The sequence below is a fragment of the Orycteropus afer genome, unplaced genomic scaffold (genome assembly GCF_000298275.1).
Source record: "Orycteropus afer afer isolate SDZICR_OR568_19922 unplaced genomic scaffold, OryAfe1.0 scaffold00016, whole genome shotgun sequence".
Classification (NCBI taxonomy): domain Eukaryota; kingdom Metazoa; phylum Chordata; class Mammalia; order Tubulidentata; family Orycteropodidae; genus Orycteropus; species Orycteropus afer.
In genome coordinates, this window is record NW_006921603.1 from 6,342,391 (window position 1) to 6,368,737 (window position 26,347).

Consider the following 26,347-nt stretch of genomic DNA (forward strand, 5'->3'; position numbering starts at 1 on the left):
GGGTTTGAAGCAGTCAAGTGCTTTAGGCACTACACTACCAGAGCTCCCTCAATAGTGTATCTATTAACTACTGTAGCCTAATTTATCATGTTGTGGGGAAAAGAAAGTAGTTTGATAGCAAATTCAGTTTCCAAAAGAATTGTCATCAATGAACTTTGAAAATAATGTAATGATAATGATAATGATAAATATGTGTTGATGAGAATTTCTGAAAACTCTGGGTCAAGTTATTTCTTCCTATTATCTATGAATGACATAAAAGAGGAGTTCAAGATTTTAAAAATATAATAATAAATTTTCCTTTAGCTATTTTCATGACATTATAAATGCACTGCCTTATATCTCAACTATTTGTGTTTCTTGAAGGAAAGAAGTTCCTGGTTAAAATTTTTGAGCATAGAGCCATGTATGTGCAAAAAGAGCTCAATCATATTTATGTTATTTATATATAAATGTAAAGACCTCATACATTGTCAGTCAACCAGGATATTTCCATCTATAAAATTTAGCAACTAAGATGCAAAGGGTGAGCACATTTCCCATCTGAAATACTGCCACCCACGAGCATATGCACTAGTTTATTTGCTGCCAAAACATTCCTTTGCTTTATATTTTGGTACAGTCTTAGAGGGAAGCCCAAAGTAAACAAAGAAACAAAATCTGAGAGAACAAATGACTCAGGGAAGAAACGAAATGGGAGGCAGTGTCAATTAACAGAATGAATTCTCTAATGATACACAAAATAAGGACACATGAGTGACAAAATTAAAATCATGGAGGAAGGACAGGAAGAGTAAAGACAAGACCTTATGTGTTATGGGGAGAGGTCTTATGACATATGGTACCCTCACAAAGTTGCAATACGGATGCGGTGTCAGCAGCTTTCTGAGTTCAGTAAGATCAAAGCTCTGAAGGACTGGGTAGATTGTTTTCAAGCTAGGAATGCATTTATTCACTGAATATATACCAAGACATATTTATCAAGTATTATAATAACTGAACTGTGTAACTTACTACTTACCCGTAGCCACTAAGGAGTTTAGTTCAATTTTGTTATTATTTTCCCTCATTATTTATAAACAAGCTTGCTATAACTTCTCAGTGATTTAAAAATAAGTAGAAAACAGAGCATTTGTTCTGAATATATGTAACCAAAGGAAAAGAAACATGAAATATTCATTTAATGCCTATGTGATGGGTACAGTTCTAAGTACTTAGGGTACTGCAGTGAACAATGTTCCTTCTTTCATTCCACTGAAGAGAGCCAGAAGGCAACCAAATAAACAAACATAGATAATTTCAAAGTGGCGTTAAGAGTTCTGAAGGAAATTAAATATGGTCAAACGATAGTGACTTCAGAGGGTGGTGGTGAAGTTGGAAGGGGTGGGTATTCACAAAAGGTCTAAGAAGACATTTAAACTGAGAAATGAATGGTGATAAGGAACCACGGAAGTCTAGGACCAAACTTAGGGAACAGAAAGTGAGAACAAGCTTGTGTAATTCAGGAAATAAAAGGAGGCTACTTGGCGGGAAAACAGTGAACAAGGAGAACAAGAGGAGATGAAGCAGCCAGATTCTGGTAAAGAGTTCGTTCTCAGTGAACAGGGAAACATCTGGTTACACAAAGCAGGTGGAACATGTGTGTTTATCTCCATCCTCTCTCAAAACACCACTAAAAACCAGCAAAGGAATTTGAAAGGTAAACAAACAAGTGTGCACGCACACACACACAGGAAAGGCCGCAAAAACAGATGAAAATGTCTACAAATTTTAGGGGGAAAAAAAAGGATTTAAATGTGGTAACTAATCTAGCAGGAAGGACCTCTAATTTGCAGCCTTAGAAAAACCACAAAGTAGGTCTACTCTGTCCTAAAGGGTCATTGTGTGTTGGAATTGACTAGATGGCAATGGGTAATTCAGCAGAAGGGAGAAGAATGAAACCTAAGGATCTGTGGCATGCTGAAATGTGTTTAATAACTGGCTCGTGAAGTAAGGAAAACCCTGGCATATAGCATTTGCCAATTCCTATGGCAAAAATTCTCCCACTAGGACTAACTCCAACCTACCAATGTGCTTTACTGAACATGAAGTTAGAAAGAGATGCACACAGCTGGCTGTCATGAGTCATATATGATCTGGCTCCAGCACATCATGTAAGAAACAAAGGCCAGCTAATTCACCTCTTAAATCCAATAGGAGGAAGAACGTGTTTATCTTGAAGATAAAGATAAGGCTTGGGGCTGAAAGCAGGATTGGTCAAAGCCTACCTATGAAGCTGTTAGTTTAATCTCTAACACCTCCCAGCCCAGCAAAGACAATGACTGCCCTGTTCTACCCTGCAGGAAACTAGGAGTTTAGTAGACTCTGGAGAAGATGAGCCAGAGAGAGTGTGGATCCAGGGAATGAGGCAGTGATAAGCACCTGAACTGGGAAGAGGCGCTCAGAAAAAAAGGAAGGACTGTGGAGCAGCTGTTAGAAGTATGGTTTCTGAAAGTAGAGTGGCTAGGGTAAAATCTTTTTCTGCCATCTCTTTGGGTCTCAGTTCCCACACATCCATGAAATACATAATAATAATAATCATAAGAGTCACTGAAAGAGTTATTGTGCAGATTAAATGAGTTAATATATATAAAGTATCTAGAGCCCAGCATATAGCACTCATTAAGTAGATATTGGTTACCATCTTTGTAATTATAGTATGTGAAGAGGACGAGAGACTGACAGTCCCTTTACCTTGCCCTCACTCAGAATGTATTCATACAGGTATAATCTGTAAGAGGTTGGAGGATTCTTCTCTCAGAAGACTCAACCGCCCAGACAAAGGACAACAGATTCTCACATTAGAGGACCACTCTGACCCACCACCACCTGATCAATAAGCACTGCCCACATTTTCATAGTTTCCACTCAAATGATAGTTCTTCACATTTATGTCCATATGTAGACATTGAGGAAAGCTTCCAAGATGGATGATAAAGTCAAAGCAAACAAAGAGATAAAAGAAAATCTGAGGAAACATATGACAGGCAAAAGCAAGTTATATAAAATATATATCTATCTTGAATATTTTCAGAAAGGTAATAAAAGACATTACATCAACAAAACAAGAACAGGATACTTTAAGAGGTTATCAGAAAACAAAGAAAAAATAGTCTTCAAAATTGAAAACAATCAGGAAAATATAGAAAAAGAACAAATAGATAATAAAATGAACAATAGGAGAAAAAAGAGGAGACACTCCAAGAATAAACCTGTAAGGTCTGATATCCAGTTAACAGGAGTTCCATGGAAACGGAAGGGAGTAAATGGTCAAAGAAGTAAGACTGACAGTTGAGCGTCGCTAAATTCTCAGCTGGTAAAAGAAAACAGACCCCCTTTATAGCACTTCGCTATGAATTACCAGACTACCAGGGCTGAAGAGAAGATCATATGTGATTACCAAAAAAACTCAAACTGACTGCCATCAAGTAGATTCCACCTCACAGCAATCCCCACTGGGCTTCCAAGGTGATAAATCTTTACAGAAGTAGATTGCTCCATCTTCCTTTCATGGACCAGGCTGGTGGGTTTAAACCACCAACCTTCTGGTTAGCAGTCAAATACCTTAGGTACTGTGCTACCAGAGCTCCTTACATATGATTACGGGGGAAGGGGGGGACGACAAAAATGCCAAAATATCATCACATACAATGAAAAATTTATCGAACACAGCCAAATGGCTGCATAACTGTTGGATAGCACACCTTTAACACCTCACCAATATAAATGCTGCATTTCAAATGAGTGATGGAATTGTCTAGACCACAATGATCCTGTGCAGTCCTCACTAGAGTTGCTGAAGAAGGACTAATCAGGATGCAAAAAGGAAAACATGTGCTTTCAATGTTTAGCAGGTAAGGTTCTTTCTAAGCTTAATATAGCTTCCAAAAATAACTGGTGCAATAAAAACAGTAATGATTAGCATGTAATTTGTAAGTTCTAAACTTTATTAGAAAATATTCATTTTCAAATAATGTCAAGTGGTTTTGAAAACGTGTAAAGTCAAAGCTCAACAATTTCCCACACCCTGGTTAGCACAGAAGGTTAGAACAGATAGGACCTGGTTGGAAATAAATAAACATAATTACTCTCAACTGTTTATCCACCCTGGTTGAGATAAAAAGGACTCTGGTTGGAGAGTTGTTGTTGTTGTTATTTGTTGTTGTTGTTATTTGCCGTCGAGTCAGCCCCGACTCACAGCGACTCCTCCTTGGATTTCTGAGGCAGTATCACTATGGAAGTAGATCGCCCAACCTTCCTTCCGAGGAGTGGCTGGTGGGTTTGAACCACCAGCCTTCTGGTTAGCAGTCAAGTGCCTTAGCCATTATGCTACCAGAGCATGGCTGGAGAGAGATGAGTAAATACAATAAACTCAGTTCCTTAAAAGCTGAACAGAACAAAAAGCCATTTTGCACATTCTTTCCTGCTATTCCCCTAGAAACAGGTGATAAACACGTTAATGTGTCTTAGAAAACAACTTGAAAATTAACTTTGGCCTGGGTTCATGCATGTTGGAGCAGACAGGATTGAAGTTGCTGGGAAGTGACATTCTCCTCTCCGCCTAAGCCCTGACCAGCTGATGACAGGAAGGCCGGCGTGACTCATCTGCTGCGCAAGCGCACTGCATTAAAAAAGAATGTCCCTTTAAACCAAGACAAAGGAAATTCCAGCCAATCATCAGCTATTTCATATCCAAATTCCTGAAATATTTATGAATATGCATAAACTTCTCTCCTGAAACTTACAAAAACAGTAATTCAGTTTAGATTCAGGGAATCAGATTTGGGTAAAAAGACCCCTGTCTCTTTGCAATAAATAATTTTCTCTCCTCTTAATCACTCAATGTGTAAACTCTTTTGGCCTGAATGTGCACTGGGCAGGGACCTGTGTTTGGTCCTATTTCAGTTTTACCTTAAAAAAAAAAAAAAAATACACTTAGTAAAGCATTAACTTTTTTCAGGTAATCATCATACACCCCTTTCAGATGTGTCAGCTTTCTCAAAGGCCCACTCAAGATTCAATCTTTCCAAAGTTTCTAGTCTTTATAAGCTAAGTAATATCCTTGGCCAATTTAATAGTCTGTGAATTCTCCAGAAATAAACTGAGAGACTAGAGAAAGAAGGTAGTACCCAGAATTTAAGAGCATCCAAAGCTTTTAGTCGTTCTTTCCCTAACAAACAATCATTTCTGAGCTGTAAAAATTTTGTGAAGTAAAATCAAGCAAGAAGTAAGTATTCCTGGAAAACAAAAATCACGAAATACACACAACTTGGTGGTATATTTATTAATCATAAAGGCTTCATCAATCCAAACTTATCTGTAGGTTACTTTATTTGTTAAATTTAAAACTATGTCATTTTCAATACGACTTCAGCAAGACTGAGTTAAACACCAGGTCAAAAATTCAGAGTTAAATACAGCCTAGCGTCCAAAAATCCATGAAGAAATTACCTTGGTTTTTGAAAGAATGGGAGCAGCTCGGTCAAGCAGCATCTCCACCACCTGCTCATGGCCGCTCCTTGCCCCACAGTGCAGCGGTGTCAGACCGTCCTATTGAGCAAAACCAATGTCTTCTATTAGAGTCCATCCTAAATTCTAGAACTATAGTGTGTTTCTTCAAGAATCAGCATAGCATCCAACATCCCATAGAGCAGTGAGCTTCCAACATTGGCTCATATATCTCATAAAATAATTTCATATTTTTAATTTGAAAACAAATTTTCTAGTCTAAGTACTTTCAAAGTGTGTAATTTCCCACACATCAGAATAGTGACATTTAAAGATATCACTCATGGTTCCATTATATCCAGCGGGATTGAAATACTATAGTAACTTGACATCCACCATTTAAAAAATACATGAATAAAATTTTAAAATAGGAATCTATTATAGAAATTTCATATTGTTCCTTTTCCTTGCATTTCTATTTCCATTCCACCCACATAATTCTATCCTAACGTAATGTAACTTTATGCTTTTATTGATTACCATATCATATTTATTTGCCACAAAATAATATAAAGTTAAGTTGAAGAAAGATTTAAAGATTTCCTGAGTACATAAACATCTAAGTCTCAAAAGTAAATCTTCTGATTGGAATTATTACAATTATTTGAACACGATTGATCAAAATAGCAAAAATGTTACTAAGATTTTTATTATTAAACAATGGCAAAATTTATTAAAAATTGAAGGTTGGGCAATCCTACTTCCGTAGTGATACTGCCTCGGAAACCCAAGGAGGGGTCGCTATGAGTCGGGGCCAACTCGATGGCAAATAACAACAACAACAACAACAATCCCTTAATGAAATGCACTTATTTATTTATTTATTTAGTCCACAATTAGTTCATAGATCCATTAATGAATACCACTTATTGCTAGAGAGATACCAGGTTCAGCATCAATACTATTTCTAATTTTTGCTGTAATAGACATTGTGGTAGTTACGTTTTTGTGTCAGCTTGGCTGGACCTGGTTGAGTGGCTGGGCAGCTGGTGGTAGTTATTCCCCACGATGAGATTAGCAATCAACTCCATGGTGGGATCTACCACAAGCAGCTGAGTAGCTGCCTTTGGATATGTGGTCTGTTTCCTGTATATAAGGAGAAGCCTTGGGAATGGTCTCTAGCCTATGGCACACTTGAACCCTGCATGTAGCTGTGTTGTTGTTCAGCAGCATGCCATGCTCTGCCGACCTTGGGACTTACAATGGACTTAAGTTAATGGCCTGCCATGTGGTTTGGTAACACAGGACTATACCATTTTACTTGTCAACCTTGGGGTTTTCTCAGCCTCAGCAGCTAGCAGCTGTCTGAGTGAAGAAACACCTCTAGCTCCAGTGGGCCAGGAGCAGGAGGCAGAGCTGGATTCCAAGGTTGAGGGGCTTTCACCCAGCCCCTAGAGCCTGGCACTTTGAACTTGGACTTAAAGCTTCCAAATTGTAAGGATAACTCCCATTTTTGGTATATTTCTTGTCAGAGTGGCACTAGGTAACCAGAACAGATGTAAATGCTGATAACTCTTATTTGTATCAGTAAGTAGATGGTCTTTTGTTAAAAGAGTATTACTAATTCTCTTAACTCCTGAATTACATGTCAACACACATAGTCTTTTATCAAATATTCTTTTCAGTGATCTAGCATAGGACAACTTGATCAAGTCCTTCATTTTTTTTGTTGAAAGCAATGGAGTCAAAACCACCTGAATAGACAATTTGTTACTCAGTCAGTTGACTACTGTAGTTCTCATCACAAACACCGATATTTTAAACCCTCTCCCTCCCAAGAATGGTTTTGCATCTTGGGTTCATGTGGGTTAAGAGTTAGACCTTTAAGATGGAAATGGGGGTAGTGTGGGAAGGAATATTATTAAAGGTGTAAAAATAAAAATTTATACCCTCTAGACTAGCTGGAGCCTAAAGACTGAACATCAAAACTGTCCCAAACTGTTTAGGTGATAACCTGATAACAGACCTTGGAGTTATTGTCTCTCCCCTCCTGGGACCCACAAAGTATCCCATGCCTATGGTAATAGTTTCTCAGGGTGCCTCTGTGACTGGCAATAAGAGACTGTGATCACTAGCTCACTCCATTTCTGACTACACTTTGTTTCAATATCCTTTACACTATTTTACAAATGTCAAGTCTTAATTAAGACTTTCACTTCCTTATTCTTGCTCTATAAACCCTTAACATTTCTCCCCCTGTCGTGGGAGCTCCTTTCCACTATGGGTACGGATGCTGCTTGGTTCACAAGTCATTTGGTCCTGCTCAAAGAAACTGATTATAAATAAAAAATCTATCTTAATCTCTGAAATGTCCTCTGACAAAGGACAGGTAGGAAGGAGAGTCAGCAAGACACCTAAATCAAACTCTCAGAAAACACCTGGTAGGTAAGGAAGTGGAAATTTATTCACATAAAATTATCTAACCAGCCCCAAAACCCTATGGAAAAGTCCCCCTATTTGAAGATTATTGTCCTTAACACTTAATACCTACTGTAAGAATAATTACATTTTAAAATACATCAAAATTTGATTGTGTGTATTCAAATCACTTTCTAGATTATGTGAGATCTGAAAGTAAGCATAATTATTCTAATATATAAGCAATAAGGTATGACTGTTTTCTAAAATACTTGCCCTATCTCAGTAGCATTAAATTTCTTTAAAAAACCAGAAGGCTGGCAGTTCAAACCCACCAGCCACTCCTCAGAAGGAGGTTGGGTGATCTACTTCCGTAGTGATACTGCCTTGGAAACCCAAGGTGGGGTCGCTATGAGTCAGATCCAACTCAATGGCAGTGAGTTTGGTTTGGTTTTGTTTCACTTTAAAACAAAAATGATAACAACAGACATGAATTTTTAACCAGCGACTAGTCTGAGCAAGATAAAAGCAAAATCAATATTAACCATCAACACCTAAATCCTTTGAAGTAGTGCACTATTCTTACATGCATTTTCATTTAGTATATCTTTTAAAAAAAAAAATCATTATGGAAACTTTCAAACATATTTCAGACTAAAGTAGCATATGAGCCCCTATGCACAGGCCGCTCAGTTTTGACAGTTACCTCTTGGCCAATCTCGAGCCATCTATATCCTGACATCTTCTCTTTTGTAATTTAGAAGCAAATCCAAGACATTTATATCATTTTATCCTTACAATTATCCCTAGAAGGAAGGCATGCATAATCCTCATTTTATAAATGAAGAATCTAAGGTTCAACGAGGTTCAATTATTTATCCAAGGCTGTGCAGGCTAAAAGAATTATGCTGGAGCTATGTGCTTCTTTGCCAGGAAATCAAGAGATGGCTTAGGAGGTCTTATTAAGATAAACCCCTAGGCTAAAATTTTTAACCACCCTTAACTCAAAAGTTGGGCAATCTACTTCCTTAGTGATACTGCCTCAGAAACCCAAGGAGGGGTCGCTATGAGTCAGGCCTGACTGTACTGCACATAATAACATAACTCAAAAAACCAAACTTCCTGCCATCAAGTCAATTCCAACTCAGCGACTCCCACTGAGTTTCTGAGGCTGTAAATCTCTATGGAGGCAGATCATCCCATTTTCCTCCTGCAGAGTGGCTGGTGGGTTTAAACTACTGACCTTCTGGTTAACAGCCAAATGCTTTATCCATTACACTATCAGAGTTCCTCTTAACCACCCTTAGCCTTCCTTAAAAGAGCTTTGTTGGTGTAGCAGATAAGACATTTAGCTGTTACCCAGAAGGTTAACGGTTTGAATCCACCAGCTGTTTTGTGGAAGGAATATGGGACAATTTGCTCCCATAAAGATTTACAGCCTCAGAAATTCAATGGGGGACTCTATGAGTCAGATTTGACACGATGACAGTGAATTTTTTTGTTTGTTTAGTGTTCTTTAACCTACATTCAGCTGTTCACAGCTCTTCTACTGATGGAAAAAAATTTGTTTTTGAAAATATGAAAATAAGAGGTAATGGCTCCAGAACATAGGTTACCAAACCAAACTAAACTCACTGCCATGGAGTGAATTTCGACTCATAGCAACCCCTCCTTAGGAACTATGGTGGCATAGCGCCTAAGGCACTTGATTGCTAACCAGAAGGCTGGTGGTTCAAACCCACCAGCCACTCCTCAGAAGGAAGGTTGAGCAATCTACTTCCATAGTGATACCGCCTTGAAAATCCAAGGAGGGGTCGCTATGAGTTGAAATTGACTCCAGGGCAGTAAGTTTGGTTTGGTTTGGTTTGGTAACCTACATTCTGGAGCCATTACCTCTTATTTTCATGTGTTAGATTTTTTAAGCAAATAAGTTTCTTTATAAATGAAAATAAATTTATTTGTCTAAACCCTGCAGAATCTAAAGACTTTTAAGGAAAAGTTCTACTTTTTTCCCCCCCATCAGTAGAAGAGCAGTGAACAGCTGCTGTTCTAGCCATTGTTCTTTATTCACCTTGCTTTAATAATAAAGTCAGCTAGCTCCCCCAGTGTAAACTTCTTCAATTCTAGTTGAATTGCAAAGAGCTACCTGAAGCACAATTCTTTGAATTGTAGTTTTACTTGTGGTATTTTTAACATTGATTACAAGCAGTTAAGGAGCGCTGATGCAGTGGTTAGGGGCTTGGCTATAATCCAAAAGGAAGGCAGACTGAACCCACTAGCCACTCCCCAGGAGAAAGATGTGACAGTTTGCTTCTGTAATGATTACAACCTTGGAAACCCTGCGGGCCAGTTCTACCCTGCTCTGTAAGGTTGCTATGAGTACAAATCTTGAGGACAACAGGTTTTTTTGTTTTCGCAAGTAGCTGAGTCCTTTGGATTGTCTACAAATTTGCTTTGGCACTTTTCAAACGTGTATAGCTTTTCAAATAGCCAAAATACTTGCAGGAGAGATGCCTCACCAGGAAGCTGTATAGGATGTCAGGATGGCTGATAGGTAGCCCTGGCCCAGCTGTTGGAGCATTTACAGGTCAATGGAAAACTAATGCTGAAAGTTTAATGTAAGGTCATCATTTTCACAGTCATGAAAACAGACAAGACAAGCTGATCCACAGTGAGACTGACAAGTATCTTCCATTTAATAATTTACACTTAGAGGCATTATCTTGATTTAATATCAATTTTCTGTTCAAAAAAACCAAACATTTAAAATTTGGACTAACTTCTTTGGCTTCTAAACAGGTGTGGTTTATCATTCACTTTCCTGAGTCTACTCTGAACTAGAAAGGAGAACTGTTTTTGTTACCTAGTGGCACTCTAAAAAAAATACCACAAATAAGATGGCTTTAACAAACAGGAGTTTATTCTCTTATAGTTTTGGAGGCTAGAAGTCTGAGTTCAAAGTGCCAGGCTCTAGGAGTTGGGTGAAAGCCCCTCGACCTTCAGCTCTGCCTCTTTCTCCTGGCCCGCTGGAGATAGAGGCATCTCTTCACTCCGGCAGCTACTGGCTGCTAGGGTTGAGAAATCCAAGGTCAACAAGTGAAAAGGCACAATCCATTTATTACCAAACCACACAGCAGGCCATTGATTCAAGTCCATTAAAAGTCTCAAGATTGGCAGAGCATGGCAGGCTGCTGAATGAAGACCTGGCTACAGGCAGGGTCCAAGCGTTCCAAAAAGCTATAGACTGTTCCCAAAACTTCTCCTTATATATGGGAAGCAGACAACATCCCTAAAGCAGTTACTCAGCTGCTCACAGCAGATTCCACCATGGAGTTGGCTGCCAGTCTCATCATGGGGAGTAACTACCTTCAACTGCCCAGCCGCCCAAAACCAGCCCAGCCAAACTGATACATAACCTTAACCACCACAAGAACCAAGGCAGGAATTTTTAGTCAACTAAAGAAAAAAAGAAAGAAGCTCTGGTGGCCTAGTACCTAAGGCATTTGACTGCTAACCTGAAGGGGGTGGTGTTTAAACCCACAAGCTGCTCTGCAGAAGGAAGATGGGGCAATCTACTTCTGTAAAGATTTATCACCTTGGAAACCCAACAGGTGTCATTATGAATCAGAATCTACTCAATGGCAGTGAGGTGTTTTTTTGAGAATTATAACTAGAATTATAAACAGTAAATTATAAACCTTCACTCGCTCCATTCATTCACTCAGTAATTGTTTATTAAGCAACTTTCATGGACATGATGCTGAGTTATCTTCTCAGAGATTCATGTAGGCCTTAACTATAAACCTCGTCCTCAGAGCAGGCTTGTTGAAATGATAAAACATACTCACAAATAATAAAATGCCAGCTAAAAAGGCCTATGTTCTTCGAGAGGGGGGGACAGTTCTGATACCCCTGTATTAAACCCCTGTGTTCAAAAAGATCTTTAGTAATTATTATTTCTACTATGTCAAGTCTAAACTGCTCAGGATAGCATTCAAAGCCTTTCAAAATCACTACTTGTTATACTGGTTTAACTTGTTAGTTACCATTGAGTTGGTTTCCACTTATGGTGACCCGATGCACAACAAAACGGAACACTGCACCATCCTCACGATACTTGGTATGCTTGAGGCCATAGTTGTAGCCACTGTGTCAACCCATGTCCTTGAGCCTCTTCCTCTAGTTAGCTGACCCTCTACTTTACCAAGCATGATGCTCTTCTCTAGTGACTGGTCCCTCCTAACAACATGACTGAAGTACATGAGACAAAGCCTCACCATCATCACTTCTAAGCTCTGATAGCATAGTGCCTAAAGCACTTACTTGACTGCTAACCAGAAGGCTGGCGGTTCACACAACCAGCCACTCCTTGGAAGGAAGATGGGGCAATCTACTCCCATAGTGATACTGCCTTGGCAACCCAAGGAGGGGTCGCTATGAGTCGGGTCCGACTCAACGGCACATAACAACAACACAAGAAGAAGCATTCTGGTTGTACTTCTTCCAAGACAGATTTGTTCATTCTTTTGGCAGTCTATTTAATATTTTTTTCCAACACCACAATTCAAATGAATCAATTCTTCTGCAATCTTCCTTATTTATTGTCCAGCTTTCACATGCATAGGAGGCAATTCAAAATTCCATGGCTTGGGTCAGGTGTGCCTTAGTCTTTTCACTACAACTTTGTAACACTGTAAAGAGGTCTTTTGCAGCAGATTTGCCCAATGCAATAAATAACGTTGTTTGATTTCTTGACTGCTGCTTTCGTGATCATTGATTGTGGGTCCAAGTCCAGTGAAATCCCTGACAATTTCAATCTTTTTTTTTTCTTCATTTATCATGTTGCTCATTTGGACCATTTGTCAAGATTTCTGTTTTATGTGGAGGTGCAATCCAACTGAAAGCTGTAATCTTCGATCGTCATCAGTAAGTGCTTCAAATCTTCTTCACTTTTAGCAAGCAAGGTTGTGTCATCTGCATATCACAGTTCGTTAGTGAGTCTTCCTCCAATCCTGATGCCCTGTTCTTCTTCATGTAGTCTCACTTTTCAGATTATTTGCTCACAACACAGATTGAATAAATATGGTGAAACGATACAACCTGGAAGCATACCTTTGCTGATTTTAAAGCATGCAATAACCTCTTAGTCCATCTGAAAAACTGCCTCTTGGTCTATGTACCTCATGAACACAATTAAATGTTCTGGAATTCCCATTCTTGATAATTTTTTATTCATAATTTGTTATGATCCACACAGTCAAATGCCTTTGCATAGCCAATAAAACACAAGTAAACATCTTTTTCGTATTCTTGCTTTCAGCCAAGATCCATCTGACATCAGCAATGGTATCTTTTGATCCACATTCTTTTCTGAATCCAGCTTGAACTTCTGGCCCATTCCTGTTGATGTACTTCTGCAACCATTTCTATATTATTTTCAGCTAAATTGTACTTGTGTGTAGTATTAATGGTATTGTTTGATAATTTGTGCATTCTGTTGGATCACCTTCCTTTGGAATGGGCACAAATATGGATCTCTCCCAGTTGGCTGGCCAGGTAGCTGTCTTCCATATTTCTTGGCATAAACAAGTGAGCACTTCCAGCATTGCATCTGTTTGTTGAAACATCTCAGTGGGCATTCCATCAGTTCCTGGAGCTTTGTTTTTCACCAATTTCTTCAGTGCAGCTTGGACTTCTTTAATACTATCTGTTCTTGAATATATGCCACCTCCTGAAATGGCTGAAAATCAACCAATTCTTTTTGGTGCAGTGACTCTGTGTATTCTTTCCATCTCCTTTTGATGCTTCCTGCATCATTCAGTATCTTGCCCATAGAATCCATCAGTACTGCAACTCAAAGCTTGAAATTTAACTTGGCCATTCCATATTCCCTTCTCCAGTTAACAAATTCTTTGCAGCTCATGGCAAAAACCTCTCATTTCCTCATTTCTTTGTTTACCTGAAAGCCCCATTTTCTCTTTATTCAAGGTCCAAATTATTACTGTCTTCAAGTCTAGTTTTCCAATACTAGATGTTATTTTCCTACCTCTAGAACGAACTCTTGTCTTATTTTTTTCTGTATCTCTTTTATGGAACATATGTTTTTACCTGGCATTTTATTATTTGTGAACATGGCTTATCATTGCAATTAGTCTTTGAGGATAAGGTAATTTCAGGCATATTTGGATTTCTTACAAGACTTAAATCAGTACCTGTACATCAGAGTTACTTTTAAAATAAATTGAGTGAGTGAATGGATGGGTTTTCTGGCAACTCTTTTAAAATTATTTTCCTGTTATATCTTTTTGTTCGAGAGTTGACTCATTTTAAACTTCAGAAGTACTATTAAAATATCTTCTTGTCTTTTCAGAAAAGTAAAATTTTCAATAGAATAAATAACTTGTTGGGATTAGAATTAAGAGCATAATTCCTTAACCCTCAGAGTCCATTCTAAATAAGATTTCTCCTTTCTCTAATTCAGAATACTATAACCTTAAACAAGAGCCATTGTGGATACTGTGCTTTATAACATAGGAGTTAATGGGTGAGTTCCTATCCATAAAATTAGAACAATGTTTTTAACAGTTAAAAAAAAAAAGAAAAGAAAAGAAAAAGATTTTTACTTTCTCCCAAACCCGAGAAATTCATAACTAGTGTACAGTGCCACAGAGAACAGGTCTTGGACTAAAGAGCCGTTCTTTGAATGCATACTACAGTGTCGACTTCTTGATGAAAAATGCTTGGCAAAGACAATTCTTGGGGCTCCAGGGAGGATGCCTCAATCAAGGCAGCATAAGCAGTTGGACTGGAGAGAGAAAGAGAAAGTGATGCTGATTTGCCATAGTAACGTTACGGAAAGGAAAGGAAATGAAATTGCATTTTTTTTTTTCCAATTCCCTTGATTTTTTAAAGCTCTAACATAATGAACAACTATTCCCATGGGCAGAATTCTGAAACAACAAAACTGGCTAGTCCAGATCTCATATTTCATTTCAGTGACAATAATCTTATTAGTGAGTGGGGAACTGCACTTTACTGTTGGACAAATGCTCTCTTGTCTTACCCTATGAGCAAAACCTTGCACATCTGAAGGTCAGAAAGACTTTCTTTCTAGGCTCCGTTGTTCTGAAAAGCATGGAACAGGATATTGATTCCTCACACCTTGTCAACCCAGAATACATTCTTAGTGGGTCAAATGTGCCCAAAGCCAATACTGAAGTGACACAAATTCATGACTTGGGAAATATTTTCAAGAAGAGACATTATTTTGATCTGTGTCTTTTGTGTCCCTTTCTTTTCTTCCTACTAAGAAAAACCTCACTAGAGAGAAGGAAAAGGAAGTCAAGCAGAGAGAACTCTGTGCAAATATGTTTCCTACATTGTGGATGTAAAACAAGATGTGATATTTAATTGAAACTACAGAAAATGAAGATAGTATTTAGGAGAATAGAAGTATAATGATAAATAAACAAAAGGGCATCAGTTATGGTCTACTAGCTAAGCTATTCTCATAGCACCAAAAATTTATGATATATCCTCATTTTGTTTGTGTTTAGGCAGGTGTAGATTTGGCTTAAGCGGAAATGAAATAACATTTTCTGAACGTGCTCTATGTTCCAGTCACCCTGTATTTGTTACCTTATTTAATCTTCATGACAACTATATGAGAAAGGCATTAGTAGTTTCATTTACAGAAGAAGTAGTAGTTACAAAGATTAATGTACCTACCCAAGGTCATGCAGCAAGTAAGTGGCTGGAACTGAAGTTACACTTAGGTTTACCTCCATCTGAAGAACTGGATTCTATTACATCAAGTAACTTCTTAAAAAATATAAAAATCTGAATCCAATGTCCTTTTAAAATCAAGGATTCATTTCAGCCATTTACACATAAAACCAAAAAACAAACCCATTGCCATTGAGTCGATTCTGACTCAGGACAGAGTGGAACCACCCCAGAAGGTTTATTAGGCTATAAATCCTTAAGGAAGCGGACCGACTCATCTTCCTCCTGCAGAGCAGCTAGTGGATTCAAACCATTGATCTTTTCACTGGCAGCCAAGCACTTAACCACTCCTCCCTTTATACTTAGAAAGGAGGACCATCTAATTCCCTTTCCTATTCTGTTGCCATACATGCAATATGTCGAAATGAAATTAATAATAATAAATATAATTTCTATTGTTCTTCCTACTTGGAGCATGAGCCTAGAACACACCTTATGCAACCTGTTTTGTACTTGTCCCCTCTTGTCTTCCCTTAAGTTCACTATTAGTCAATGTTCTAATAATTGAATCATCAATTTGTCATTATTTTCTTTTTTGGCTTTTTGATGAACTATTTTATTTCCTTTAATGGTTGCCCTGAGATTTACAATAGTAAGCTATTCTGAACTTATTACAATCTACTTTGAATTAATATACCAATCACATATGAGAATCCTAAAGTATTAAAATCCCAGTGTTAGCTCTTGTGCAATAAATACCACATTTTACTTCTATCTTTATTAAAAACCTCAGAGCAGAATGATATTTTTGTTTAAACTGTTGATTAACTTTTAAAGAGTTTAAGCAAAGTCTTTTATATTTATCTACATATTTACTATTTCTAGATTTTATTCCTTCATACAGATTCAAATGTCCATCTAGTATTATTTCTCTTCTGATTCTAAATTGTGGTTACTATTTTTTTTTTTTTTTTTAGTGTGAGTCTGGCTGTGACAAAACGTTATTTCAGCTTTGGTTTATCTTTATTTTGCGTTTATTATTGAAATATATTTTTATTACATGTAGAATTCCGGATTGATGGAAGTTTTCACTCAGTACTTAAAAGATGTTCCATTGTCTTGGGCCTCCAGGCTTCCTGATAACATGTCAACATGTTATCAGATAACATGTTAACAGATAACATGTTAACATGTGCCCCTTTTTCTAATGTATCTTCATCTCTGGCTACTTTAAATATTTTCTCATTATCTTTGATTTTCAGTGGTTTGAGTATGATGTGCCTCTGTGTTTTTTTTTTTTTTATATTTATCTTCCTTAGTTTGTGCTGCAGGAGAAAGATATGGCAGTCTGCTTCTGCAAAGACTGCAGCCTCGGAAACTCTACGGAGGCTGTGCCACTCTGTCCTATAGGGTCCCTGTGAGTTGCAACTGACTTGATAGCAACAGGGTTGGGTTTTTGTTAGAAAGTGGTAAGTTTCTGGATCTGGGGACTGCAGCTTATGATTGAATTTGGAGATATATATATACACATAATTTCCTCCCTCCCCTCAGGCTCTGGGGTGTCATTGTATGTATTTAGTCTGGATGCTATTGTTCTATAGGTCAGTGACGCAGTGTTTATTTTTAAATACTTTTTATTTCTCTGCTTCAGTTTGGATGATTTCATTGACTTGTCTTCAAGTTCACCGATTCTTTCTTCTTTTATATCCGATGTGCTGTTTATCACACCATTCTTTTTATAAATTTTACATTGTGTGGTTTTCTGCTCAAGGCCTTCCATTATGGACTTTTTAAAAATATGTGCATAGTTTCTTATATTTCTCTTGAAATTCCTCTTATCTTCCCCTATTATATATTTATCAGTTATTTAAAAATATGCTAATTCCAAAATCTGAGTCTCCTGGATAGTTCATGGGTTTCTATTACTTCATTTTTCTCTTCATTATAGATCACATTTTCCTGCTTCCTCTGTTTAGTAATTTTTAAGTAACATATTGGATACTGTGAATAGTATGTTGTAAAGACTCTGAGTTTTGTTAGCTTTTTTTGAATTGTGTTGAGTTCTGTTCTAGCAGGGAATGAAATTACTGATGGATCATGTGGGACTTGTAGGAGCTTCGTTTTATGATTTTCATGGCAAGTCTTCAGTTTGCCCTAATTCCTAGAGTGATTTTTTTTGGTCTAGGGCAAAGTCAAAACTCCTAACATGCAGTTCTTCTGGAATTTGCATAAACATCAGCTGAAGGTATTTGCTAAGCCGCTCTAACTAATCTCCAAACTCTGTCCTCTGTGCAGTGGGCAGCTGCTGAACTTTCTCTCTGTTCTGTCAGTTTGCCAACTGCTATTTCCCTCTGTATTTCATGGAGTTTTGCCCTGCACACACACACACCGTTTAGGGGTTTTTTGGGGGCATTTATAAGTGGATTTTAGCATTCTCCTGTGGTTTTCTTTTCAGGGATTTCTCCTCTAAATATACGTCCACTTTCACATTCCCAAACTTGACTGTTTCCTCATGCCAATAAAACTGAAAATCTCTGCCTGATTTCTGTTGCCCCATACTAAGCTAAATGGAGAATGCCTACCATATAAATATAAATCTCATCCTGTGTGATTTAGTTCTTTCAAAAGTTGAATCCACTCCAATTTATGTCTGCTTTTGGTTGCCTTCCAGTGCCTTCGAACAATTTAAAAAATACATTTTGCACAGAGTTTTTCACCTTTATCAGTGGGAGGTGTAGTCCAATGCAAGCTACTCTATCATTGCTAGAAATAAGAACACTGACACATTAGAGTAAAAACAGGCTGTATAGGCTTCATACACTGCGTCATTGGGGTTTGTGTTTGTTTCTATCATAGGCTACTTTATGAGTTCTTTTTCTATGAATATAGAAGGGAACACTTAACATGTCAGTTGGTAGATATCAAATAACCTATTTTAAAATATGTACTGGTGCTTTTTATACAGCTCTTATGTTACAGGGGAAAATCAAATTAATGTTCACGATAAAAAAACAATAATGGCTTATTTATTTGTTGTATCTTTCCCATTAGGGAGGGATGATAATTAAAGATGTTTATAGTTGATAACTATAGAGTACTTATGTGCCTGGCTGATGTAGGGTTATTTAAAAGAAATGGGTGCGCAATTACCACCATACAACAAGGGAAAAGAGGAGGGGAAAAAAAAAAAAAAAAGATTACTTTCTGAGCACCAGCCCTTGAAACCAGATAGCAACTAATGAATGTAATAACTGTCCTGAACCTGCCTTATAGATTGTTCAAGGACTAGGCTGACATGACATATGAAATTTACCCATTGTGACTTTTACTTTTGGATCTATATTTTAGAAAGGGAAATGGGGCTTCCAATCTGGGGTAAAATCATTATAAGACTTATACATATATCATCTTCCTCCATGTTCTCAGAACTCCTTGAAATTGTCAAAACATTATTTTCCTCAAAAAGACTCCCTCACATTTGGAAGACTAAGGACATGTTTTTTAATTTCATGATGACTTGTCCTTTTAATACCAATAATTGCTTTTAATTAACTTATAGTTGTGATCTAAAAATTTAAAAAAAACCAACACATTTTTGTATGACATGGAGAGATATAGTCATGTTAGTTTTGGTTACTGCAGAAACTCAGTCTGTTGCACAATTTCAAATGCTCTGGTCAACATGTCTATCCTAGAACTTCAAGGAGGAAGTGTAATTTTAGAATCTTCTCTTTGGGAGAGAGGTTTATGATTATGAAATAATTAATATTTTCTTCAAGGATTTATTTTTGACCAAGGCAATCACACTTCTAGAAACATAATGAAAATCTAAAGTCAAGACCAATATTTCCTTTTCCTTAGAATTTAACCTGAGAATTCTAACAAGTTGCATATCTCAGGAATCACAGGCTAAAATTACAGGAGATCCAAGTGTCCCCTGACATCTTCCCAGAATTGTACTCTGAAAATCCTTTATACACCTGCACAGAAATATCCCTTCATTCTTTTAAATGGATTAGATGCCATTAACTTTAGGCAGAAAAATATTATTACAGCACTAGTATAAAGTAAGTTAGACTTTTTGGTAAATGTAATACTAAAGAGTGTATCTTATTTTGACATATACAGTAAATACTAAAACTGAGCATCTAATAATAAACAAACAAACCCAAACTCACTGCCATTGAGTCAATTCTGATTCATAGTAACCCGTCCTTGGGTTTCCAGGGTGCTATCTCTAGGAAGGAAGGTTGGGCAATCTACTTCTGTTGTGATACCACCTCGGAAACCCAAGGAGGGGTCGTTATGAGTCAGGACCGACTCGATGGCACATAACAACAACAACATCTCTAGGGAACTAGATTGCCCAATCTTCCTTATGAGGAGTGGCTGGTGGGTTTGAGCTTCTAGTACGTGCCAGAAAATGCATGCTACCGATATTAAGATGATTATCTGCATCTTAATGCCAAGGTGTAACTTTGGCTATAATGGGCTTATATGAGGATATACCTTTATTATTGGATGAGGAATCAGTAAAAAAAAAAAAAAAAAAGAACTCAGAAGATGGTGCAGTTACAAAACGGTTCTGATTTAGAGTCCACAATAAGCCTCTGATTTGGCTATGGACTGGTGCAAAGGAAAATGAAATGACAAAAGGACATGCGTAGCAAACTATTTTCCTTCAATACATACACAGACACTTATGGTGGCTTTGCAGAAAGCAAGAGTCAAGTGGAAAGATACAGACGTCCACTGTAAGTAACCATTCTCAGCAAAGCATCTTAATCTACAAATAAAAAGCCATTAAGATGCTGAAATGGTAAACAAACTTCATGAATCATTTTAAAATTGAGATGCTGCATATAGATCAGATTGCAAAATTTGCATTGATAAATATATGCTAATATATCAGCACATTCCCCATGAGTGCAGAAATACTCTATGTACTTGGCTGTTCAACAACAGGAGGGTATGTTAACAAGCTAAATGATACCGGTTGGAACTATGAGGTTAGACCGGTCCGCACTATGAGGTAGAAGAAACAGAAAAGGTTTCTTGAAATTAGCCAAAGGGAAGGTTTTTCAGATCCTAACTAAACTAAACTCCTCCAGGGAAAACTCAAGTATCACCACCTTGATTTTTACAGTTATTAATTATTCTTAAGGTTACAATGTCCACTGCCCTTCCAGATGGGTAAGACTTGTGCTATCAGAGAACTCCCTTTTTGTCCCAGGGAGAAAACTGAGAAATCAGGGGGAGAACTTTCCTAAAGTCATGCTCTCACCACCTGCTAATTGTACTGAAGACTAGAGATCGGGGCCAAGTGTGAAATAAAATTCACTCTCATCCTGCTTTCCCAGTTGGCAAGCTTATTCTTTGCAAAATTCGAGTTTACTTCCTTAAATTAAAGGGCTCTAAGACTCAGCTTTGAAACTGAATTCTTGATTAGATTAGCTGTCCATGCAGGGAACAGAGCAAGATAATGAAGTCCTTTACAATGTTGACCTCTGAGGTGAAATACAGAGATGTTCTCCTGCTTCTAAGTGGGCGGTGGGGGAGGGTGCGGGCTGGTGTGTGTATCGGGTCAGGTTTGTTGAGTCCAATATGATAGCCACAGAGGTAGTAAGTATGTGGTGTGATGATGGACGGGGAGTATCTTAGTTACATATTGTTGTTATGTGCCGTCGAGTCAGACCTGATTCATAGTGACTGCTCCTTGGGTTTCCAAGGCGGTATCACTACGGAAGTAGATTGCCCAACCTTCCTTCCAAGGAGTGGCTGGCAGAACCGCCAGCCTTCTGGTTAGCAGTCAAGTGCCTTAGGCATCTAGTGCTCTTATAACAGAAATACCACAAGTGGGTAGTAGTTTTCTGTCAGCTCTCTCTGGAGGAAGTTCATTGCCTTTTTGACTTTCTGTTTCTGGTGCTCTTCATGTGGCTTGTCATCTCTCTTCCACTCTACTCTGTTTATTTGTTTAATCTCTTATATCCCTCAAAAAAGACTGACTGAACATATATTCTACATTGATCCTGCCCTACTAACATAACAAAGACAACCAATTCCCAAATGAGACTATAATAACCACAGCTGTTGTTGCTGTTGTTGCTGTTATGTGCCATGGATTTGGACCCAATTCATAGCGACCCCCCTTCGGTTTCTGAGGTGGTGTCACTACGGAAGTAGGATTGCCCAACCTTCCTTCTGAGAAGTGGCTGGTGGGTTTGAACTGTCAGCCTTCTGGTTACCAGTCAAGTGCTTCAGGCACTATACTACCAGAGCTCCTTAACCACACCACAGGTGTAGAGATTAGGATTTACAACACATACTTTGAGGGGACATAAATCAATCCATGAAAGGCAGATGGTAATATTTAATTTTCCAGGAGCTTTCTTTCCTGGAGTTACTTGACTGGACTCAGATTAAGACTAATATTTACCAAAAACTCTCCTTTCTGTTTTTAGGCTTGCTCCATGGCTTTGACATTTATTTTTTATTATTATTATTTTTATAAAACCTCCATGCAAATGTTGCCCCTCTGGTGCCCTGTAGTCGATTGCTCCAAGGGATGCATTTCCGCAGAGTATGTGGGTGTGTCACCCTGGGTTGAGTGGTCTGCATGTACATCTTGTTTACTATTGGGGTGAGAGCCAGCCCCTGGGAGTGAGTTTTATTCCAGGCCCAGAATGGGTCTCACCAGACTCCATCTGACCACTTATTCTGGTCATTAATGAGTTTTTGGATTTTGTTCCACGTTTTTCCTCCCACTCCATCTAGGATCTCCAGATTTGCTCCTTTCAGCTGGGCACCATCTAGTTCTTCTGGTCTAGAGGGCTATCGTGTCCTGGGGCTGATTGGTTCCAAATGCTCTTGTGTTTTTGCACTCTTCTTCACTTCTGACGATAGGAGACCATTAGCTCCATCTTAGATGCTTCCTGACATTTTAGCTGGCTTCCTCTCTTTCACCCACACGTGCAAGCACTACTTAGTCATTTCAACAAGAGAGAAGGGATGATTTGATGATGAGAAGACACAGTAGTTTATATATTTTGAGTATATACTACAGTTTCTTCCATATAGTCTTCTGGGAACTTACCCTGTGTACTACTGACACCCCACTCCCACCCTACCCCATGCAGGACAACAACAAAAGACTGACAGCATTTTCTGTTCCCTGAATCACCAGCACTTCATATTCACATTTCTTTCACAGAACACTGAAGAAGAGAAAAATCTTAAGTTAAACTGTAAAAGGAAGTTTACATCTTTATTTAAAATAAAACCACCCTTCAGAATAGGAGGCAAAGTGGCATAGAAACCCATTCGCATATCACATTTTGCTTATATACACAATTTCACATCCCTAATACTTATATGCAGAAGAACATTCATTTTTTTTTCTTGGCCCTCTTCTGTGATAATATATGCCCTGTTCTGGATTAAATTGTGCATCCGCAATATATCTTAGACTCTTAATCCCTAGAGGAGCTCTGGGGGCATAGTACCTAAGGCATTTGACTGCTGACCACAAGGCTGGTGGTTCAAACCCACTAGCCACTCCTCGGAAGGAAGACTGGGCAATTTACTTCCATAGTGATACCACCTGGGAAACCCAAGGAGGTGTCAGATGTTTGGACCTGTTTGGAAATAGAGTTTTCCTTATTATGCTAATTAGATCATACCCAAGGAAGTGGGTTCTAAATGATCATTTCTGAGTTATAAAAAGAGCAGATTAGGCATAGAGCAGTGCACACATGGGAGAAGACAGAGGCCATGTGAAGTTTTTAAGGAATCGAGGAGTATCTGGCACCACTTACAAGGAAGGAATCAACATGGCTGAGATCCTGATTTGGACTTTTAGCCTCTAGAGAAATTTCTGTTCTTTAAAGCTGCCCATTTGTGGTATTTCTTTGATAGAAGCACTAGGAAATTAAGGAACCCCCTGTAGATAGGACCTGAACTTCCTCAATACCTTTTTCTTCTCCCACTATATGAAAAACAGCATATAAATATTTGGTATGTGACTAACAAGTCATTTTTCTGTCCTGGTGACTGGTGACTATCAAGAGAAGGCACAGTAAGGTAATTCCAAGCTCATGCACCCCCTAAAACTTTAGGCATCCCTTTAAGCTCCTCTCTTCTGCTCAGCTCCTATGTCCCTCATTTCCTTTCACAAAGCTTACCTTATTCACAAGTGATCTTTTATCTCCTTGTGATAATCAGGTGGCACAAACAATGTATCTTTATATTTTGTTCCTTACACTCTCTTCGAAGAGCCTATGTTTAGCAGAGGACATCTGCCATTTAAAGCAACTCTTGTAGCATTGTTGACTCCAGAATTCTTTATTAACAAAATGATGCAAAGTCAGTGCAGTAAGACCTCAATTCAAGCTCCTTTCCTAAACAGACAGTACTTTAGGGATCAACCTTCATCTTCATTCTCTCTTCCTCTCTAGAAAGCTTGTTTCTTTTAAGGTACATGTATGATGGCTTTCAGGTTTCTTTGTTGTTAACGGGGGAAAAAACTGTTGAATATCTACAGCTGGGCTGGATTACAGTCAGTGTCCAGGCCATAGTCAAAGTACAGAAAATGAACTAGAACATCTGCTTCATGACGACAGCAACAATACTATCTTGATCATCACATGGTTTTTATCATCTAGCTGGGTCTGGACTGTAGTAGATAATAATAATTTATTGGTTTATTCATTAAATGTAATGAATAACAAATGAAGTAGCAAATCAAGAAGTTACATTAATCAAGTGCCAGATACAACACAAGTTTCAGAAACACAGACATCAGATTCTTAGAAAGGGGAAGCAAAGGATTGCAGAAGATGCAATTACAAGACAGAGAAAACCCCTAAATCCTTTAACAGGGCAATGTTCGTGGTGAGAGAATCTTTTTTATTAGCCTGGCTCTTGTTCACATTTTGTATCAAGTACACTACATGCTGAAAAAGAAAATCCCTTGGTTACAAGTTTAATGCTAATTAAACTTCTATGGGATATAAAGGCTAGAATTAGTAATGGTTAGAATTTACTTTTGGCCTACTTTATGCCAGCATAGTTTACAGATATTTTGAACAATCGTTCAAGTTGGCCATTAATTTTGTTTTCTGATGAAGAAATTACATTCAGAAAGGTTAAGCAGCCTGCCTGGTGTTGTTGCTGACTCACAGCAACCCCTCCTTGGGTTTCTGAAGTAGTATCACTATGGAAGTGGATTGCCCAACCTTCCTTCAGAGGAGTGGCTAGTGGGTTTGAACTACCAGCCTTCTGGCTAGTAGTCAAGTGCCTTAGACACTACACTACCAGAAATCCAAAGCAGCCTGCCTAAATCCATCTAAATCCAGTATTGAAACAGGATTGTAAATCTCAGTTCTTTTCCCTACCCCAGTGTGTTACACCAATTAAGCAGTATGTCAAACACCTACCAAGACAATTATTTTTAACTGTCATTTCTAGTATCAAACTAACCTGCAGTGTCAAGCAGAAATTGAATTCAATTTAGTTATAAGGTAGGTTACTACAACTCTTTCCTCCAAGCATTGATGAAATTCAACTCAACTAAAACTCTGTCCTTAATACCAAAAGCTGCTGCTGTGGAGTCAACTTTGACTCATAATGACCCTATAGGACAGAGTTAAACTGCCCCATAGGGTTTCCTAGGCTGCAAATCTTTATGCAAGTAGATTGCCTCATCTTTCTCCCAAGGAGTGGCTGGTGGGTTTGAACCACCAACCTTTTGGTTAGCAGTCAAAAGCTTAACCACTGCAACAGCAGGACTTCTTCTGATCTTAGTAGGTTTCTATAATTAAAGCTATGTATTATTTAAATTTATATTAAAGCTTTTAAAATATGAATGGTCAACCTATTTTAAGAGGAATAAACTTAGCAGTCATTTTCCAAGAGACTTTAACAACTGAAACAAAAATAAAGCCAGTGTTGGGGCAGAGTAAAATATCCTGAGTTTTTTCCTACCCAGCCCAATGCTATTAGAAAAGGTATTCCCATTTCCTGAAAATAAGCATAAGCATGTACATAAATTGCACTCTTACCCTCGTTTTGGCATCAATTTTCGCTCCTCGATCAAGCAAGAGTTTTACCATATTGGCATTTCCTCTTTTTGATGCAACATGCAAAGGCGTGATGTCATTCTGTGGAAGAACAGAAAGAACAGTACAGTTTTGGTATCTTCAGTTTGACTAAAACGTTGCTTCCAATACCTCCCACAACTTGCCACAGTTCTATCTCTTCTTATGACCAGTTCTATTTCTTATGACCAGTATGTTTCCTGACGTTTTTCTGTGACATGATTTTCTTTAGAAGGAGACTCTGAAAGAAGATACGAATTTCAAGGGAGTCACTCTGAAGGGTGAGTCCCAAGGACAAGTATTTCATTTGTCTGAGGTGATACATGAGTCAAATGGTTTCTGCATGCTACAGTGCTATATTTTTAAGTCAGTGTGTTTTCCTACAAATTTGTCATATATATTGGTTAATGCATGGCTGACTAGCAAGTGACTGATTAAGTCAGCTGAGACTGAGTTAAAGGAGTGTCACCTTTGTGTGTACTCTCTTCCCCAAATTCAGTTTGAGCATTAGGCTGTCAAGCAAAGATCAGAGTAACTCAAACTGCGAGACTGAAAAGTATTGCATATAACCAGAGTTTTCCATGCCCATTAGACTTAAATGTGCCAATGGGCATTTATTAGCA

General features: G+C 38.1%; 1 protein-coding gene across 1 annotated transcript in view; it reads right to left on the reverse strand.

The window, feature by feature from the left end:
* ANK3 (ankyrin 3) overlaps positions 1–26,347 on the reverse strand; it is a 382,716-nt gene that overhangs the window by 164,770 nt on the left and 191,599 nt on the right. Inside the window, exons 8-9 of the mRNA XM_042783328.1 lie at positions 25,689–25,787; positions 5,491–5,589 (exon numbers count right to left, since the gene is read on the reverse strand). Coding sequence (XP_042639262.1) covers positions 5,491–5,589; positions 25,689–25,787 — 198 coding nt within the window. The remainder of the gene's footprint in view (positions 1–5,490; positions 5,590–25,688; positions 25,788–26,347) is intronic.